Raw genomic sequence first — 20,577 nt, forward strand, 5'->3', positions numbered from 1 at the left:
TTTTCTCATCTTTAAAATGAGGATAAAAAATTGCTCCCACTCAGTATTCTTGAGGGGATTAATATAGGTGAAGCACTTAGAAGAGTGTCTGGCTCTTTGTCAGGACACAACAAATGTTATTAAATATTATTGTCATTACCATTACCAGATCAGGAGGCATTTATATAGGCTACACAATGAAAACTGAGAGAAACAGGGAATTTGGGAATTGGGTACAAGGCCAAAGGGGAATTTGGTAAGGGTGTAGATTTGCCTCCATCCTCTCTCCCATTTGTAATGAGCTACGGTTGGAAATGTGGTCTTTGCTGTTCCAAAAATAGTAGTCCTGTTCGGGTAGCCCCCCTTTCCCACCTGCATCCCTCTTCCACCCTCACCAGGGCGAGCGAACAGCTCCAGGACCTGGGGCTCTGAAACCCTCTGGTCCAGACCCTTGCTTTGTGGCAGTTTAGGCATTACTATTTTACTGATGGGATGACCAATTCAAAGGGGTTAAGGGACTTGAGATTTGATTCTTCTGCTTCTTGGGGCTTTCCCTACTCTAGCCCCGCCCAGGCCACAAGGTCATGTGGAATGAACTGGTCACTTGGTCACTGTGGGGCACACAGTTCAATACAGCATCTCAGCCTGTCTTCACTTCTCAGTCTGGCCGGCCTCAAACGTGTGAGGTGGGCTTGTTTTCTGCACCTTCCAGCGAGGCAGTTCTCCCGTCCTCAACACGCCTGGGGGGCAACGGCGACGGCTTTCAGTCGGGGACAGCCGAGGATGATCCCGCGCGGGCCGCCCGCACTCAGACGTGCACCGCAAGGGTGGTGCTACGGGGAGGCTGGGGGCGTGAGGGCAGGCAGGTGTTTGGCTCCCTCCCTCCCGGATGTGGGCAGAGGGAGGAGCCCCCGGCCAATCATCCACGTCCCTCAGTCCCTACGGAGAAGCTGTCTGGGACCTTGAAACGCGACCAAACGCGCTAGCTAGTTCGTTTTCCTAGTTTGGCAACTGGGTGGTGCCGCAGCCTCCGCCCCCTCTGGGAAGCCCCCACCTTGGTAACAAGCTGCTGATTGGCTGGCCGTGGGGCACAGCGGACCAGTCAAAGCTCTCCTTGATGTCGAGGTTTGGCAGAGAGGAGTTAAAAATGTGGGGGGGCGGGGGGGAGGCGGGACACTACGCGTTTTCGGAGTGGAGGTGCTACGCGGGTAGGTAGCGGAGAATCGGGCCTTTCACCAGGAAAGGGCAGGCGGGGGAGGGGCCGAGAAGTGGCGGCCTCTGTGACGGGACCCCTTCCCTCCCGCCACCTGCTGCTAGAGCGTCTCGGGTCCCTAAAGCTTAGGTCTTACCTCCATTTCTCAGGCCTTCCTCACAGCCTGACCGACTGCAGGGCTGGTGCAGCCTTTCTTGAGCAATTTTGGAGGTTCCGGGTTTCTGAAACCTCCTCGGTCCTCTCTCCAAAGTCCCTCTGTATTTGGGCGTTTATTTTCCCAAGTTTGTTACTCGGGCCCTCTTCGTTTTCTTTTTGTACATCTGTGTGTGCTCACGCCCTCCTAGGGCCGTGTTACCAGTCACCCATCCTCTAAAACCAACTTAATCATCCGCTTTATTACACTGTACCTATTGGCACCAACCTCCTAGACTTAGTACAGTATACATTTCTGAGGACATACATTGTAAGCTTTGTAAGAGAAAGCATTTTGAATAACTTTGTTCCCCCACCTCAATGCACACAAACATATACACATACATATTCAAAGAACCTAGCACAGTAGCATCAAGATTAAGACTCTAGAGACCGTGACAGGGTACAATTCCAGCTCTGCCACTGCTACTGGCTGTGTGACCTTGAGCAGATACTTCACCTCTCTGAACCTCAGTTTTTACCAATGAAAAATGCTAATGATAATAGCACCTACCTCCTAGCATTATTATGACAAAATGCCTGACACATAATGCCTAATAAATGATATTATTTTAGATATTAATAAAGAAGGAATGAGTATTACTTCCCCACAGTTAATCTCAGCCCCCCATTCTTGGTTTAGGTGCTAGGGATAACAACTAGATTCTAGGGACATTTAAAATTACTATCAGTAAAACAATTTAGGACTCAGAATAAAACTTAGCACAGTCTCACAGCTCCCAGCCTTCACATGGGTCCTGTTTTAGCTCATAGATTTTACGAAGGGAGAGATCTTTTGGCAAGATAGGATTCGTTTTTCCTCAAGGACTTTTCTTAACAAGGTTTTTTTTTTTGGCCGTATTCAGCCTGAGGGATTCCCCAACCAGGAATCAAACCTGTGCCCCTGCAGTGGAAGCTCAGAGTCAAGGACTTTTCTTCAAATTCCTCCCTCTCAAAAATTTTAGAACAGCAGTGTCTGAGGATTTACAGTAATCCCATTTTTAACAGGATTTAACAGTCTTTTTTTTTCACGGACTCATGGAGTGCCTTACCTGACCTCTACATATACTTACATTAACACCAAGGTGTGATTGTTAAGTTTTTCCCAAAACTCTCCACTGAAGTCCTTTCTTGTTGCTCAGAGACTCATCTTTTCTGCAGTCTCTGCCTCTCCCCTGAATGCTACACACTGGTCCATAGATTTTCTTCAGTGAACACACAGGCTGGCAGTTCAGTGCTCCCAGACCCCTAGTGGTCATCCTGCCATGTTCTATCACCTGCTGTACCCTGTTGATGTCAGAAGTGGCCTTTGTTGATGTTTTGCATTATTAAGAACAAAAGCAATGATGTGTCTGGGGCACCTCAGTGGTGCCAGATGCCGGGGACAGGGAGGATGCAAGGGGCACCCAGCACTGGGGTGTATTTCAGTGGGAAGCCAGCAGACCTGGGTTTCAGTGTTGAGTATATGCCATTAGGGACAAGTCAATAAAAAGTGTTAGGTCTCAATTACCCTATCTGTAAAGTGGGTGAATCAGACCTGGCTCCTTACTTTATAGATATTTTGGGAAAATAACTGGGGTCATACTGTTGAAAGCACTTCATATGTTTTTGGAAATTAGAAGGGGTGTGTTTGTGTGGGTGTGGGTGTGGGTGTGTGCAACAGGCTATTAAATTCATTTTATGCTACTATTTCCATTTGGCTCCCAGAAATATGATCCAACAGTTGTTATTAAAAACTTATGAACCCAGCTTTGTGCTAACTGTTGTGAGGTATATGGAGGGATCATATGACACGCTCTCTACCTTTAAAGAATTTACAGTCTAACCAGGTTGCTCAACTAACACATGAAATGATGTGTCGTATTGACTGTGGATCCCCCACATATCCTCTTCTGACTTACAAGTAAAGGATGATCTGGTGGTGTGACAATGGAGCCAATAGGTGGACGTGCCTTACTGCAGCTAGCACAGCTGCTTGCCTCTTACCTCTCTCTTTCTATCCTTGGTGGGGTGTGGGGTCTTACAGACCATCCTCACTGCTGCCTTCGCCAATGCTCATGAGTCATGGCCTGGTGCCTTGTGACCTGAGGTTGGGGAGATGCTCACCTTTGATGCTGCCCTTCACTTACTGTTCATGTAGTTACCTGTTGCTGATGCTTTCTCATCTGCACCTGCCCACTGCCACTGCTTACAAACGCCATCACAGCCATTGTAGCTACAGCAGCTCCTTTGGGGTGGGCTTTGGGTGGGACACTGAGGATGCTGTTATTCCCAGCCCCCTGTACCCGGCAAGAGAGACCACCTCCCTACCCCTTCTAATCTCTGTATTTGCTCCCATGGCCAGGTAGACTAGAAAAGATGCAAGTTGCTCACACTTCCCCACAGCACAGAGGGCTGTGTCCCATTTGGGGCTCCCCCCAGCCTTCTTGGTGGAGGGAGCTAGTCTGGGATGGGGTTGAGGACCAGTTCTGCTGCGGCATGCTCAGCAGGCAGATTCCAGCTCCAGGTTCTCTGTGCTGGGCCAGCAGATTTAGCTCCTTTCCTTTTTGGAGACTGTCAACAAAGGCTCAGCATAGCTTCTAAGAAGGAATAGATCAGTGTAATTGCTATCATCTTTGAAAAGAAAAAGATGGGCATGCAAATTAAAATAAATATCAATACCAAGTCTCATCCATCAGACTGTCCAAATTACTAAAGTCTGAAGCAGTATTTGGCGTCATGGGGATGTGGGGAAATGGAGGCTCAGGTACAACTGGTGTGAGTGCACATTCGTACAACCCCTTTGGAGAGCAGTTTGACAGAATCTAGTAGAGGTAAATTGTTCATATTTCACGACTTAGCAGTTCCCTCCTGGGCATAAATACCAGTAGTTTTTAACTGGTGGTGGTTTTGACCCCCCAGGGAACATTTGGCAAATTTGGAGATATTTTTGAGTTGGACTGGGGAGGGGACAGATGCTAATGGCATCTCGTGGATAGAGGCCAGTGATGCTGCTAAACATCCTACAGGCAGTCCACTCTGTCCCCCCTCCCCTTGCCCCACAAAGAATTATCCAGAGCCAAAGGCCAGTAGCGCACTGTTAAGAAATCCTGATGTAAACGCTAGAGAGACTCTCAAATGCAATCTCAAAGAGACAGATAAAAGGATGTTCACTGCATCATTTGTTTCTAACATTACAGTATTGAAAATAATCTAAATGTCCCTCAAAAGGAGAATAGAGAAATAAATTTAGGTGTTTTCAGACAATGGTTAGAATGAATGAACTGGAACCACAAGAATCAATATGGATAAATCTTGAACACACAGTGTTCACTGAAAGAAGCAGAGTAATACAGAAAGTGCTACTCTGTAAAGTTTAAAGACACAAACAACTCTCTACTTCCCCTGTGGATGTAATGCAAGTTAGTTATTTTTGTCTCCACCAAATTCCACAGCAAGTACCTGGAGACCTTTACATTCATTCTTTCATACACTAAATGCACCAACTATTGACATTATCTGGCTCAGGATTTTGCATACAGAAAAAATTTGTTGAATGATTGAGCTGTGCTCATAGAGAGACAAGACCATGATTTGCCTTCTCTTCTTGCCTTTCCTCTATGATCTGCCTTTCTGCCTGTCTTTTCATGGCTTAATTTAGGGAGCGTCCCAGAACTTGGATGAGAAAACACTGAATCTTCATTTTTCACACTGCTAAGTGAAATTTAGCATTCCCTTCAATTATGAAGGTAACAAGTCGCTGCAATATTAGCAGCCTGAAGCTTTGTCACCAACTGAAATTACAGATATTTTCATATCACATTACAGTTATTGAAAATACATACATTCATGCTCATTAGCACTTCGAAATGACTGTAGTTATTTAGACTTGTTGCTGGATCTCATTATTTATGACGTTAATAAATATTTATATATATATGATCTAAAATATTTATACATTTTGATAACTGTACTTCATTGGTTTCCTTTGGAATCCAATGGATTTTATTTTATACCTTCAAAAACATTTCGAGAAGAGGTCCATAGGCTTTGGCAGGCTGCCAGAGGGGTCCACAAATGTCAAGACTCCCTGGTTACACCATACCTTCTGTTGCTTTGATTATTGGTTAAGTGTCCATTGGGGCTCGGTACTGATCAGAGCCGAATGGGAGAAAGTGGGCATGGATTGCCACCTTTAAAAGTTTCAGAAAAGGCTCTGATGGTGCGAAGTGAGATCTGCCCGCTAGTTGCTGGAAGACAGAACTGTGAGATTGAGCCGGGGCTTTGGAATGTTGGTAAAGTTTTTTGGTACTTGTGTCTGAAATAAGAGAATAAAGGCAGTAGTTGGTTTTACCCCTGCCTACAGCTCCAGCCTCGTTGCTCCTTGCCACTGTGCCCCCAGCCATTTTTGCTGTCTTTCAGTGTCCAGGAAGCTTCCTCCTGCATTAGGAGGTCTATACATGCTGTTATCTCTGCTGGACTCTCCTCCCATCTCTTCATCTAGGTAAGTACACTCTCCCTCCATATCTGATTATCTGCCCCTGTTCCTCCAGACTAGGTCAGGCTCCTTGATAATCCTCATGTAGACCCATCCTCATCTCCTTCACAGCCCTTTCTCAGTTTGTAACTATGTGGTCCTTGGGGTGACTCTTTAGTTCACTGCTTGTCACTGCACCAGATTATAAATCCCCCAATGGCAAGGAAGGCTTGCCGTTATTGTCTGCAGTATCCCCAGTGCCTGACCAAGGGCTTGTGGTAAATATTTATTGATGAAGAGTGAATTTTAATTGGAAAATTCATAAAGGGACTGTGAATGCTAGCAGAATGAATTTAGGTCCACCAAAAATAAAGTCGGATGGCCTCCCCCCCGTTGTGAGACCCCATCTACCACCAAGCAGCCCCCACACTCCTAGCAGTTCTGCATACACCAGTAACACAGAGATCTTCAGGCTAGCACAGTAGAAACAGTATAGCAAAACTGGCAGGCTGGGGAGAGAGATGGCCTGGGGTCAGATCCTGGCCTCGATGCTTTCTTCCTGGGTGACCTCAGCCTCTTTGTGCCTCAGTCTCTCCATCTATATAAAATAGTGAAAATAATAGTACCAATGGCATAGAATGTTTAGGAATGCTAATGAAGCCACATAAATAAAACACCTAACACATAAGTACTGATCAAACGGTAGCTTAAAGGAAAAGAGACAACTTTTATCCATCAGAGCCTGATGGATAATCCACCCCTGCTACCCTCTTGAGAAGCACTGGATTTAGAAACAGAATTTCACAGAATATATTAGTGAATATCTTCAGTAAATAATATATTCAGCTCAGTAAATATCAGTTGTGGTTATTTCTCTATTAGAAAATAGTGAATTGTCCTAAAAGCACAAGCCTAGCTCTTAAAGGCTTTCAAGAAACGTGCATTGAGGGCTTCCCTGGTGGCGCAGTGGTTGAGAGTCTGCCTGCTAATGCAGGGGACACGGGTTCGAGCCCTGGTCTGGGAAGATCCCACATGCCGTGGAGCAACTGGGCCCGTGAGCCACAAATACTGAGCCTGTGCGTCTGGAGCCTGTGCTCCGCAACAAGAGAGGCCGGGATAGTGAGAGGCCCGCGCACCGCGATGAAGAGTGGCCCCTGCTTGCCACAACTAGAGAAAGCCCTCGCACAGAAACGAAGACCCAACACAGCAAAAATTAATTAATTAATTAATTAACTCCTACCCCCAACATCTTCTTTAAAAAAAGAAAAAAGAAATGTGCATTGAGAAGTTGAATGAAAGAGCAGATGGGCTACTTGAATGCTTATTTTCCTCTTCCAGGCCCAACTTGGCTTTGCAGTACTTGACTGCCCTCAGTTCTACATAGTTGCCACTAGAGGGCAGGCGCGGTTAAGACAACAATACTCTGGACCCACCAGCGCCATGATTACTGGGTAAACAAGGGAGGATGGTTGAAGGAGAAAAATGATAGAATGATTGAAAAAAATAATTTTTTTCTTTATCTCTTGGGGACCAAATGGAAGGAAATATGGAGCTAGTGAGATTAAAGTTAGACTTAAAGAAGAACTTCCAGAGCACAGAGTTTGCTAACTAGAGATTTTATACAGGTGACTTTTTAAAAACCTCTTAGCTATATCTACCCAAGCAGAATAGATGAGAAAGTGGGCTCCTCCAGTCTGAGGCTTATGCGACCCCCCCCCCTTAAAGTAACCCTTCTGTGTCTGCCTTAATTGACTCCATTCTTGCAGATGCAATTGTAAAATAACTTTATTGGTTGGGTTAGCCACCACTCATGCTTTTCCTGTGATAAGGATCCTTTATAGAGGCATGATGGTGTTCACATGCAGATACTTTCTGAAGAGCCCTGGGGCAAGGGGCAGCCTTGCCCCTCACCTCAGAGCTCCTTTGTTGAAATGAGCTGGTTTGGCTTTTGTGGATTTCAAGGTCTGGAGCCAAGAAGCAGTCCAAGTATTCCCCCCTTCCCTTTTCAGGAAAATGGCTTCAAAGCATACACTGTATCAGGGACACAGTGGCATCTGGGCAAGGAGCAGATTAGGGCTAGCTGTCCTCAAGCAGTCCCTGGCCATGGCTGCCTGGATGGCTCCATCCCAATGGTACCCCAAAGAGCAGGAGGGTTAGGTCCCCAGACAACACTCCTTTCAGAAATGGGAAGAACTAATTGCTCTCCACCCAAGCTGTAAAGCAACAGCCATCTTAAGTAATGAGAGTGTAGCTCAGAGATGTGAAAGCAGAGGGTTTTGTGCTCAGTACAGGCAAGATTTGGCTGCCTGGCCTGGGCTTCACTGACCCAATGAGCGTCTCCAGCCAGAGCTGGTACTATTAACTGTGGCCTTAGGAGAAAACAGTTAATACCACAGCCTCCTCCTTTGGCAAATCCTGGGCTGGTTGGAGTCTGTCTCTCCCATCAGGATATAGACCTTTCTGCTTGCATAAGAGGAGAGGACAAATTACCTCTCTCATGCTTTGAGAACCGCATGGACTCTGCCTTTGAAGATAAAGACCCAAGTAGGGAGCTGCTGGGAATGCAGAGAGTGCTGGCTAAGCATGAAACTACTGCAGCTGCTTCCTCAATTCAGCCAATTCGAGGTGTGTTTGCCTCCATTATGGATGCTGACGATAAGCAGAATCTGGCCTGTCCTCTTTTTTTTTTTTTTTTTCAGTCAAGCCCAAACTAGTCTCCAGCTGAGTCCATGGCCTTTCCTCTTTTGAAGTCTGATCCACCTTCAAAGAATTGCTTAGCTGCTAAAATATAGCCCTATACATTTAGCTAAGCCTGAGGTTGCTTTTCTCCTCCCACATCAAGCCAAGAACATGGTCATCATACTGGTGACCTCTGGTGTAGAGGTGACTCTTGGTGTCCTTCCAACCTCAGACGCGAGTGTGAGTTCTCTGCACAGGCACCGGGCAGATGAGCACATGCCTTGGGGTCTCCTGCCTCTGCCCAAGGCAGAGAAGACGTGTCTGTGGGGCCATGTTGAGTGGATGAGGTGGACTTAGGAGGAGGCAGTTGGCCAAAGAGGTATATACTGAGAAGCAGCGAGTGGGAGCCCAGAGTAACTGCACAACTAGCCCAGTACATGGCAGAGCTGTCAAGCGCTGCTCACAGACAGAATCAGTGATTGTTTAAAAAGTAAGGTTATGTACTATTGCTCAAGCAAATTTTAGGGTTCACGGCACCAGATCGTTGTGAAGAACGGGTAATGAGATTTCTGGGGTTGGGACTTCAGGGACAGAAGTCCCTGAAGAAGTCTGCCACCACTTCTGTCCTGGAAAGGAGAGTTTCATGTCCCTCAGAAGAAGGCTGCCTGTCCCCTGATTCCACCTGAACTTGCCTACAGGGTAGAAAACTGTAGAGGGAGCCCATGGACTTCTGTCACATGATCTGTCCCAGACCTTCCAGCAAAAGCCAAACCAAACCATCAAGCCAAATGCAGAGGGGCACGGGGGCTCTGGCCCCGCACCCAGTGCGTGGGCCACTCAGATCTCGATGAGGCTGGCGACGCGCAGGCAGAGGGGTGCGTCGGGCGGCATGGCGCTGCGCTTGATCTCGTTCCCGTCCAGGCGCAGCACCTGCAGCTTGGAGAAATTCATGACGTCCACCACGGTGCAGAAGCTGCTGATGGAGAACTCTGTGGGAACAAGAGGGGTGGGGGTGGGTCGGAGAAGCCCAGATCAGGGACCTGGGTCCGCAGTGAGGCCAGACCTCCTCTGTGAAGCTTCTAATGTGAGAGGTGGAACTCGGCTGGGTGGGGCAGGCACTTTCCAGGATCGGAGTCATACTTGCACCAATTAGTGGGCAGAACCAGAGACAGAGTGGGGTCTCTGCCTGCATAGCTCCACCTCATACCCATCCCTCTCTGTAGACCCTGGAATGTCCTTCCAGCCAGGCCTTGATCTTTTCCCATCTTTAGGCAGCAGGTGGCAGCAGAAGGCAGTCAAAGACGAACCCTAGCAGCTTTGATTGCTTTTGGAGAGGAGGGTGTTTCTGAATTGCTTTAAGAAGGAAGACTGGGGAAATGCAGGGACTTAAATCTGGACTATTTCCTAACACTTTGCAGATAGAGCAAGTGGCAGAAAATTAAAGAGAGAAAATCTAGACTGAGAGACAAGTGTCTCTGAATGCAGAGCTTTGAGGGCGTTGTCCGTGTACATTCTGAGTAAGGCCAAAGGAGTGAGCAAGGCCCTGAGGTCTAAGGAGATGGAAACTGATAGATAAACAGGGCTGCTATGGAGCTCAAAAGTCCAATAAATAACTCTCTTGCATCCCACATTTAATATGATACGGTTTACCCTCCTTTTTTGTAATCTCAAAAGAAGTACCCTTTTTTGAAGATTTTCCCTCAAAACCATGCAGTCCTAATTGATACAGATGTTCTGTTTGATTTAAATACAAATCCTTCTGCTACTATTCACCTTGTTCTCCCTCTGGTTGTCCTCTTGGACAGATCAGCCACCTCTGTCTCTGGCCTGCTGGGTCAGGAACTTGAAGGATAAAAACCAAGAACTCAGCTAAAACTCCAGCAAGGACAGCCAGAGTCACCACTGAGAAGCTGCTGAAGCCCCTAGAGGCTGCCTTCAACACGGTGTGTGAGAGCGTCAGGAAGGTGGCTCATGTCAAAGGGGCTTTGGGTGAGGTTACCTGTCGGGTCTCCGTAGGCTGTAACACTTAGGCAGACCCAGAGCTGGGCTTGCTTTTGCCTCAACCAGAGGCATTCCTCTGCTTGCCACAGTGGTCAGGAGCTGTGTGTCAGCTTGGAGCAGGGCAGGAGGAATGGGAGGAAGGCTTTCCTAACTCTCTTCCTAGAGGTGACCTTCGAGGGCATTGTGGATGGAGAGATTATGGGTATGAATGTGAAGGTTGCAAGGAAGACAGTATGGAGAGCTTAGATAGATGAAGAAATTGTTTTTTAAATTAGCACTAGCAATTCTTTTCAGTCTCTGTCAAGACTGACAGAGAGGAGATGGGCTGAGGCTGCAGCCAGTTAACTTGTACTGCAAATGTAAGATAGAAAACCCAGCCCCAAAGAATAATGAGAAAAGGAAATACCCTTCTTTGGAGAGCACTCGGTGCGGGGTGGGGGTGGAGACCTGGAATGCTTTTGGATGTTTCCTTTCTGGTCCCAGGGAATAGATCAAGTGGCCTCCAGGTGGACAGGTTGGGGGCAGAGCCAAGGCCAGGGGCCAGGTCTATGGTGTCTGTGTGGAACAGGTGAAGTGAGTTGGGCTGGGGAGAAGTAAAGTGGCCCAGCTTAAATATCACCTCCAACCCTGTCGGCAGACTGCACTTAGAGGTTCCACCATAGATTCTCTACACCATCCTGGGGCCTTCAGACTGCCTGCTAAAGTCCTGGATCCCAACTGTTGAGCACTGAGGGGCTGCTCAGCACATAGCATGTGTAGATTCTATCCACAGGTTGAGCACCGTGAGCCCCCTGTTTATCTTCCCTAAGCTCATGAATAGGACAGGGGCTTCTGCTTGGAGACTCCGGAGGACACTTTCCATCCCGGATTAAATTCTGACAAAAGTCTTTCCAAATTCCTCCTGGTACACCCGCCCTGCCCCCTGGATCTCAGAGCTGCTGAATAACATTCTGAGCTGTGTTTCCTGCTCTTGCCAGGCTGGAAAAACTGAGGGAGATGCTAATGGAAGAAGGAAGGGGGAGGGAGAGGGCCGGGCCTAATTCCACTGCACACCCTTCAGCTCCTGTCCTTTTAGCTCCCCTCTCAGAGGGTTGTTTCAATATCCCACCTTCACCACCCACCCCTGCTCTGGGTCCCTGACCAGCTGTGCAGGGAGACCTCCTTCACATTGGCCCAGGCGAGGGCCTGAGCCTGGAGAACTGTCTTTCCTGCTGTTGGTCTGAATCAGAGAGATACTCCTTCCATTCTCAGCTAGAGAAGCCTGACTTTCAGTCCTTTGCTGTTGATGGTAGAGGCTATGCTACAAGATCTGGGTGACCTAAAGAGATTGCCTTTCCTTCTCTGTGTCTCAGTTTCCCCATCTTTGCGATGAAAAAAATAAAACAGAACAAAACTGTACCTGGCAATTTCAAAGTGGCAATAGAAGAAAAGCTTATAATATAGTTACTGTGTATTGCTTTTTCAATGATGTGCCAGGCGAACCAAGCACTTTACATGTATTCATCCACTAATTAAGTAAAATAAGGAGTTGGTGTTATTTTGCCAAAAGAAGACTAAAAGGGAGATATCCAGACAAAGGGGCTTTGGCTTAAATTGCACAAGAAGGGATTTGGGGTAGGCACTGGACATTTTTAGGTTTGACTTAAGGGAGAAATTTCTTGCAAGACCTTGAGACACTCGACTAAAGTGATTTTATCTTGAGCAGAGCTTTTGGAAGGGGTGAACCACCTTGTATTTGAGCGGCAGATGTGGTTCTGCAAGAAGACAGGGTGACAAGATGCTGCAATGGAGACTTCCCCACCCCAAGTTTCACTGATTGTACAGTCAGGCAATAACTAACGGCTTCTCTCCCATGACAGCTGCTCTTTGCTGTCACATTTTCAGGGTCAAACTCTGATAAAGCACTGTATACAATATGACGTTTCTGTTGTGACGATCCTCCTGTATTTAGAATGGGTGGCAGATAAGTAGTGGTGACTTCTGGGTGGGATGATGAACAGCTACAAGCAAATGTCAAACCCTTTGCAGCATGCAACATCTTGGAGACCAGAGAACCCTGCCTTGGGAATAGGAAGACCCGCACCCCCACCCCCCCACCCCCCCACCCCCCAAAGAAAGAGAGACTTTAAATACAAAACAGTTTGCCCTATACATGATGGTGTCTTGCACTTCCAACTAGAGAACCAGGGACCTCTTCACCTTGCCCACCTCACAGTCAACCTCTGGGACTGGTGCCTCTCTCACTCAGAGGGCTGTCTAGCTCGTTAACATCTTGCCAAACGACTGATCTGTTCCCTGAGCACAGGGAGAGAAAGTATTGATGGGAGAGGTTGTAGACTCAGTCCCTATCCATGCTTTGATGGTGCTGTTTGCTCTCAGCAGGCTCTACTTCAGAGCCCTTTGCCAATGGTCATTAATGAGTCCTTCATTCCCCAGGGAGAGGGGTACTTTGCTGCAGAGGAAGAGAGGTTAAAATCTGGCTCTGTACCTTCCAGCTGGATTAAGATATCAGAGGCCCTGGGGTAATGTAAGCACATTGTGAACACAAGATCCTGAGAGGGAGCTGAAAATCAACTAGATAATCCAATCTGAAATGAAGATTTTAGTTCTTGGACACAGAGAGGCAGCACTTTAGGCCTTTTCTGGGAAGAGCTTGGAAAACAAGAAGCCCTTGTCCTTGTCCACCACCCCAGGGTTTGGCGGTGGTCAGGCTCATGTTACCCTAGGGGGCCTCTGCCCTGCCACCAGGGGCTCCTTGTACTCCAGGGAGAACCAGCCAGAGCAAGTGCCGCATTCAGCTCTGAGAGGCTACAAATTCTTGTCCACCAGTTGTTATGTTTAAAAAGCAAATAAACATCCAGACACAAGACCAGGCTGTCGAGGCATGAGTAGATCAGGTGGAAACAGAGAGCTCATCCTCTTCCGGGTCAGTGAGAAAGTGCAGATACCACGGTTTCTTAACAGCACACTTTCCTCCTGAGACGGACCGTAGAAGTTCAACTTAAACCCCCCTGTCTATGAACTGCCACCTCCCCAACCTCTCCCAACGCCTCTCTCACTGCTTAACACATGACACAGGAATTTCCTGGCTGCCCCCTCCAGGTGGCCTGTTAAATGACTGGTCCCTTTGTTTGTGGCAATTGCATTTCTCAGAAGGGCCCAGTCCTGTGTTCCTCCAGCCCATGCCCGCTTATCTCTCAAGACCTAGATTGAGACTTACCTCTTCTGGGAAGTCTTCTTCCGTACCAACCCACTCTCCCACTGACTTTTCCTAGCACTGCTGTGTAGTATAAGAGTATGCCACTATGTACCATTTTGTACAGGGATATGGCAGGGTTTTCAGCTTACTTCATTGGTACTCTTTGGTTCCCCTATTTCTATTTCTTCTGTATTGCCCCCAGCACTCAGAATTGGGTCTTTCCAATGCAGCAGACAGCCCTCCCCACTCCCCTTTGCCAAAGTCTCACCATTGATCCTATTGCCTTGGAGGTAAAGGTTCTCCAGGTTGGTGTTCACTGGGGGGATCTTCTGCAGCTGGTTGTAGGAGAGATCGAGCTCAAGGAGGCTGCTGGAATTGAAGGTGTTAGAGGCCAGGCCACTGTTGGTGAGACTGTTGTGGGACAGCCGCACATACAGCAGCTTGGGCGACCCCCGGAAGTAGCTGTCGGGGACCGAGTAGACATTGTTGTGCTCTAGGTACAGCTGCTCAAGGGCTGAGGGCAGTCCATCAGGCACCTTCCGAAGGTGGTTGTAACTCAGGTCCAGCAAGATCAGTGACCGGAGGCCTTTCACCGAACTGCCCACTTCCTGGATCTCGTTGTGTTGGAGGTACAAGGCCGTGAGGTTCTCCAACCCCTCCAGCGCGTTGTTGGGGACCCTCGAGATCTGGTTGTGCTCGAGATGGAGCTCCCTCAGGGATCGAGGCAGTGGGCCAGGCATCCGGGTCAGGTTGTTGTGGTCCATGTACAGCCTCTCCAGGTGCCTCAGCTTGGAGAAGACCTTCTTGCCCACCTTATCACTGGTGATCTGGTTGCCATGGAGAGCAATCCAGAGCAGCCCAGTGGCGTTGTCGAAAACGCCCTCCTGGATGGAAGAGATCTGATTGTTCTGGAAGTAGACGTATTTCATGCGGGAGGGGACGAAGGGTAGGTACTTGAGGTTGCGGTTGTCACAGTACATGGCTGTGGGGAAGTTGGGGGGGCAGTCGCACTCCTGGGGGCAGTCGCGGGGCTCTGGTGGGGGTGGAGAGCCGTAGGCATAGGCTGGACCTTCCTCTCCCCCATAGGGGTAAGGATCATAGGGCTCATAAGGGTAAGGGTCATAGGGGTCGTAGTAGGTGGACTGCTGGTTGCTGCGGAGGTAGTGGAACCACCAGTGGGAGTCTTCCTCATATTGGGCCCGGGAAAGGGAGCAGAGCCCTGCCAGCAGCAGGAGGGAAGCCCACTGCATGTTGTCTCTCTGCAAGAAGGGAGAGAGAACAGAGTAAGCAGGCGTGAGTGAGACTCTAGGGAGGCAGGGAGGCAGAGCAGGTGAGCCTTAGTCTTTGAGCTACGCAGACCTGACTTCAGCAGCAAACAGCTGTGAGCAGTAGCCTTGCTCTCACTTCCTCTGGGCCTCCTCCCAGTGCCGCCCCTGCACACTTGGTCCAGCAGAAACGTGGCTGTCTGCGGGGAGCTAGGTGCATTTTCCTCTGGTCATAGAGTTGCAGAAACATAGCCTTTGAGATTAAAAGGAGCTTGAATGGAGGTGCTGCATTTTTTTTGGAGGGCAGGCCCATAGGAACCTCTAGCAACCTGAAGGTACTGTTGGGGGAGCTAGAAAGGCCACAGCAATTCCCATGGGAGTGGTAGTGGTGGTGGGTGCTCTTTAGGCCTGAATTCACATCCAGTTTGGACTCCCCAGGACATAATGTTTCCCAAGAGTCCAAGGAAAAAGCCCTCTGGCTCTTTCCATATATCTGGGAAACAGCCAGAAGTGGCTTGAGATCTCAAAGGGGAAGATCTGAACTACTTGGGAAGGCAGAGGGTTTCTGTTTTGAGTCTGTGGGGAGTGCTGTGGTCCCCCTGCAGCCACCACAAGGCCTGGGCTCGTGGTACCAGCACCTGTAACAGTCTGCTGGGGAGGAAACTCTCTGGTTGGCAGTCTGTGGCTACACATGCAACTTGGCCGGCACAGGGTCTTCATGTAACAGTTACAGATTCCCTCCAGACTGGGCCCACTGCCACCCAGGTGTGGCACTTGTCTTCTAGAGTGGGTACTGAGTGCATGCAAGTCTTCCTGCACTGTCCAGTAAAGTGTTACTACTTCTCCCGCTCCACCATGGACATTATGCAAGAGCCAAATGGGACCAAGAGAATGAACGAGGAACATCAAACAATGGAACAGGAATTGAAGCCTCTTGAGTATGCCCAAGGGAACATGCCTTTAGAATGGGATTCTGGCATCCTTCTCTCCCATCCCAAGCCACCTCTGGATTACCAGTCTCCATATCTAGGCCCCCACATTTCCTGGCAACCCATTGCCTTCGAGCTTGTTATGCTAGCGAGATGAGAGCAGGGTAGGTTTAGAGAGAAGTGTGGGTTTGGTGTCACCTGAGAGGGAAGCTGAAGGAGTGGAAGATGAGGGGTCATGGGGTGGCATATCAGGCTGGATGTCTTACTCTGAATACCTATAGCCAAAGCACTGCATAACCCCTGTGAGCAATGGGTCCCTTCCAGAGGGGTGATTGTCACCCTTGGACAGAAGACCTTAGAACCTTTCTTGGTCTGGGAATAGGCACGTATACCATTCACATTGCTATTGGCCCTTGGCTGGGGTTGGCACCCGTGGACAGGAGAAAGAAAGGAGTCTAAAAGCCAGCATCAAATCCAATGAACCGATGAGAGGGACCCTAATAGTGACAATCTAGTCACCTTCTGGCCACCGTCTCTGTCAGACCTCTCTGTCCCCTGAAAGCAATTCCCTTAGGCCCACTTTATTCCATTAGCCTCTGGGTTGCAGAGGCGAGGCCCCTGGGTCGCAGAGGCGAGGCCCCGGGCTCATCCTCAGGCAGCCTCAGACAAAGAGCCCACAGTGTTTCTGAGGGGCCAACCCAGCCACCCACGGCCTGGGCATGCTGGCTGGGCCTTGGCACTGGCCAGGGGAAGACGGACGGAATGGCCCATTACCAGTAGCACATTTTTCCATGCTCAGCTCTGGGCTGCTGCAGGATCACAGTGGCTGTCTGGAGGCTGGCACAGTGAGCCTCTGTCTCCATTTCTCCTTCCAGACTAGGCACCGTGGCAGACAAGAGCCAACTTCCTCTTCGAGACCCAGCCTTCCAGGGCTGTGCATCCTGCCCACTTGAGTCTCCTTTGGAGTCATGACGGCTAAAAGGGTTTGGTGGTACCTTATTCCTCTCTTTACCCTACCCCCATCTCTTAGCAATGTTGCTCCAGGGTTTATACTCTTAAATCCTCACCCACCCCACCCCCAATGATAGAGACCCTCCTGTGCTCAGAGCTTTGTAAGGTGGAGAGTTTCTAGGACTGGCACTCTCTGAGTTGGGGGGAGCTTACTCAGGAGTTACTGCCGTTCTTTCATTTCTCCATTCTAGAGAACCATTTCTCCCTTCTGTCAGAGTCCAGGAGGTCAAGCCAGAGCTATTCCCTAACCTGAATTGGATCCCCATTTCACAGCTCCTTGGACCTGGTCAAGTCTCAATATTTCTGTGTATTCTTTCCCTTTCACCCCAGCAACACACAAGCACGCGTGTGCATGCACACGTACGCACACACACACTACACAAAACTCCCTCTCCGCTCTCATAACAGAATTTAGTTACCACAACCCTTCTGAAGAGAGACTGCAGGGACACAGGGCTAGGATGGTGGGCTTTCTGAGCAGTAGTGGGGCAGAGCTGGCTATGCTAGATACCTGGCCCTTCACTTTTTCATGCCTGAGAATTGGATGTCCCCCAACAACAGAAAGAAACTGTAGGACAAAGGTAGCATGTTGGAAACCCTTCCTTCTACTCCCCTTTCCCGGCTCCAGCATCCTGGGACACAGCCCAGATGGGAGAAGGACGAATGACTCCTTCCGCCCGGCCCTTGCCCTGCTCCCCAGCCTCTTTGCTGTTGTCCCTTTGTGGAACTACCAGGGACAAAACCTGAAGTAAAATGACTGACTTACCTCGAGTTGAACCTTTCAGAGAATGACCACGTCTCTCTGTCTGGCCTCCTTGGTTGGAGAGCGTGTGAGAGGGAGAGGAGTGAGGGTGTCTACTGAGAGTGTGTGTGTCTGTGCCAGGCCAGGGCCCGCCCCCACATTCCTAATCAAATGTTGTGAAGAGAGGGGTTGAGGAGCCCGGATCCTGGCTTTTTCGGCTCTGCTGCAGGGGCGGAGCTCACACTCAACCGCGCAAAATCCTGCTGTCCGCCTGACTCTATAAAAACCACCTTTTTTCCACTCATCTGCCCTAAAGCATTGGCAGCTCAGGGTCTCTTTCTGCTGAATGAGTTAGTGGCGCCCTCGAAGTTATTTGTACAGTCTCTTACGAAGCTCCTGGATTTCTCATTAAACCCACAAGGGCAGATGCAGGGATGGGGAGGGCCAGGATTTGGGAAGAGGCATCTTAACTCTTTCAGCAACCCACGGGTCCCACGGGAGAGCGAGGGCTCACCCTTCTGGGCTCCGGCGCCCTCTACGGGCAGGTGGTTAGGCTAATGGACTAAGGGAGAGGACACAGGACAGCTGGCTCTGGCTCCAGTTCCATCCCTGACCAGTGTAGACCTGTCTGGGCTGTAGGGTTTCTCTCTCGCCACTGTGATAAAAGGGAAGAAAGGGACTCTCACATTTGTTGATCACTTACTGTTCACTAGCCTCATGCACTTTCGCCTGTCTCATGATGATCTTAGGGTTAGCAACAAGTACCTTGTTGAGTTGTAGCAAGGACTCTGTGAGGTAATTTGTGTGAGGCCCCCGGCCCAGAGATGATTGCTGTTGTGGCCATTTTACAGATGTAGAGACCCTGAGCAAGGGGAAGATGAGGTCGGAGAAGTAGGCAGGAGCTAGACCATGAAGGGACTTTTAGGCCATGGCATGGATTTAACTTTTATTCTGAATGTTTAAGCAGAGGAAGTGAAAAGATCTGACCTACATTTTTAAAAGCACATGGGAGAGACTGCTGTGTGGCAAAAAGCAGGAAAGTGTGGAAGCAGGAGCTCTAGCCCGCCTTTGTTGAGAGATAATGGCAGATTGGGCTAGTGCAATGGAAGAGGGAACAATGTATCTTTAGACAAGGAGTCTTGAAAATGGACCAGATAGGGAGTTAGAGGAAGTCAAGGACGAGTCCTTGATTTTGAGTTTGAGCAACTAGTTGGGTGGTAGCACCATTTCCTGACATTAGAAAGATGGGGAGGGACAGAGTCTAAGTTAGAGATGCCTGTTAGGCATTCCAGTGGAGATGCATGCAGGCAGTTAGATAGATGAGTCTGAACTGGAAGTTCAGGGGCTAGAAGAATTTGGATTACTTAGAATCTCAGTAGCTTAGATGAACCCTTGCATCCTGAATGCTCTTTCCTCAACTAACTGCCTCATGCTAACATCCAAGAAACACCCTTTAAATTGTTTTAAATTGTGGTAACTGACTCATAACTTAAACTTCACTATCTTAACAAATTTTAAGTGTGCAGTTCAGAAGTGTTAAGTATTGCTGTACAGCCAGTCTCTAGAACTTTTTCATCTTTCAAAACTGAAACTTTATATTCATTGAACAAAAACGCCCCATTTCACCCTCCCTCAGCCCCTGGCAACCACCAGAGTAGAAAGAACGACTTTCCACCTCTATGAATTTGACCACTCTGCATGACTCATATAAATGGAATCATACAGTCTTTGTCTTTTTGTGACTGGCTTATTTCACTTAGAATAATGTTCTCAGGGTTCATCCATGTTGTAGTGTGTGCCAGAATTTCCTTCCTTTTAAAGGCTGAGTAATTACTGTATGCATATACCACATTTTGTTTATCCATTTATCTGTCAATGGACATTTGAGTTGCTTACACTTCTTAGCTATTGTGAATAATGCCGCTGTGAACATGGGTGTACAAATATCTCTTTGAGATCCTGCTTTTAATTATATTGGTTATATGTTCAGAAGTGGAATTGTTGGATCATATGGTAATCTATTTTTAACTTCTTTGAGGAGCTGCCATATTGTTTTTCATAGTGGATACACCATTTTACATATCCACCAACAATGCACAAGGGTGTGAATTTGAATCGCTCCTTATTTTTTAAAAGTACCAATTGAGAAAGCCTCAGATTTGAATTTGAAGAATTTAGAATTTGAATTTTAAAGAATGGCACTTTTGGTTGCTCCAATAAGGTTGAGATGTTGACATAATATGAAAGATCCTTATTAGGGACCCAGTCTCCTCAGGAATTTCAAAGAGTTTTTAAAAAGATTAAATATAACGAATGGACCTCTGCTGACTACCTACTATAAACTAGATGGTTTACGTATGTTATCTCATTAATAATCACAGTAGATATTTTGTGTTGGAAATAGGGGATCACAGATATAAAGTGATTGGATAGTGGTAAAATAAGGATTTGAACCTTGACCGGCACGACTCCAAAGACCTTTCTCACAACACAAGGCCAGAGGACTGTTGGAGTGTAGGGGGTAATGACCACCCTGCTGTCAGGGCTGAACTCAATTAATATGGAGTGCAGCTAATTACAGTGGCCCAATCTGCTTGAATTTGGGGACAGGGGATTGTAAAGATGAGAGGGGGCTGGGATACAGGGTTTCTCTTCCTGACCCCACACATATTTCATTTCAATTTAATGCATATGAGCATTTACTCTGGGCCTGGCACGCTCTTAAGTGTTCGGGACACAAAGAAGGTTTTGATAGAGTACCTGCTCAAAATAAAGCAGATGTATAAGCAGCAAACTCTGATCTCATGACAGAGGCAGAGTGGCCTTAATGTGAAGATGGTTATAAAGAATGCACAGATGGGCTTCCTTGGTGGCGCAGTGGTTGAGAGTCCGCCTGCCGATGCAGGGGACA

At 48.2% G+C, this 20,577-nt stretch overlaps 1 protein-coding gene and 1 long non-coding RNA gene across 3 annotated transcripts; one reads left to right on the forward strand and one right to left on the reverse strand.

Annotated features, from left to right (window-relative positions):
• The first annotated feature begins 966 nt into the window (after window positions 1–966).
• Window positions 967–13,979, forward strand: LOC113607406 (uncharacterized). Of its 2 annotated transcripts, XR_003427935.1 has the most exons (4): window positions 967–1,104; window positions 5,786–5,867; window positions 7,179–7,291; window positions 10,325–13,979. It is a non-coding gene; the product is annotated as an uncharacterized LOC113607406 (long non-coding RNA). The 2 variants fall into 2 exon arrangements; XR_003427934.1 differs by lacking the exon at window positions 7,179–7,291.
• Window positions 8,658–19,360, reverse strand: FMOD (fibromodulin). The gene is made up of 3 exons (XM_027082672.1): window positions 17,691–19,360; window positions 13,988–14,978; window positions 8,658–9,508 (listed from the first exon to the last, which is right to left on the reverse strand). The coding sequence occupies exons 2-3, from the start codon at window positions 14,967–14,969 to the stop codon at window positions 9,357–9,359; spliced, it is 1,134 nt and encodes a 377-aa protein (XP_026938473.1). The 5' UTR covers window positions 14,970–14,978; window positions 17,691–19,360; the 3' UTR covers window positions 8,658–9,356.
• Between the last annotated feature and the right edge of the window lie 1,217 nt (window positions 19,361–20,577).

This window comes from Aethalodelphis obliquidens, unplaced genomic scaffold, assembly GCF_003676395.1.
Source record: "Aethalodelphis obliquidens isolate GAN/ISIS:26980383/991018 unplaced genomic scaffold, ASM367639v1 scaffold48, whole genome shotgun sequence".
Lineage (NCBI taxonomy): Eukaryota > Metazoa > Chordata > Mammalia > Artiodactyla > Delphinidae > Aethalodelphis > Aethalodelphis obliquidens.

Coding starts and splice junctions, on each gene's coding strand:
- FMOD (XM_027082672.1), bottom strand. CDS start 14,969: ATGCAGTGGGCTTCCCTCCTGCTGCTGGCAGGGCTCTGCTCCCTTTCC. Junction 9,509..13,987: donor CCAAGGCAATAGGATCAATG/GTGAGACTTTGG, acceptor TTGTTCCCACAG/AGTTCTCCATCAGCAGCTTC.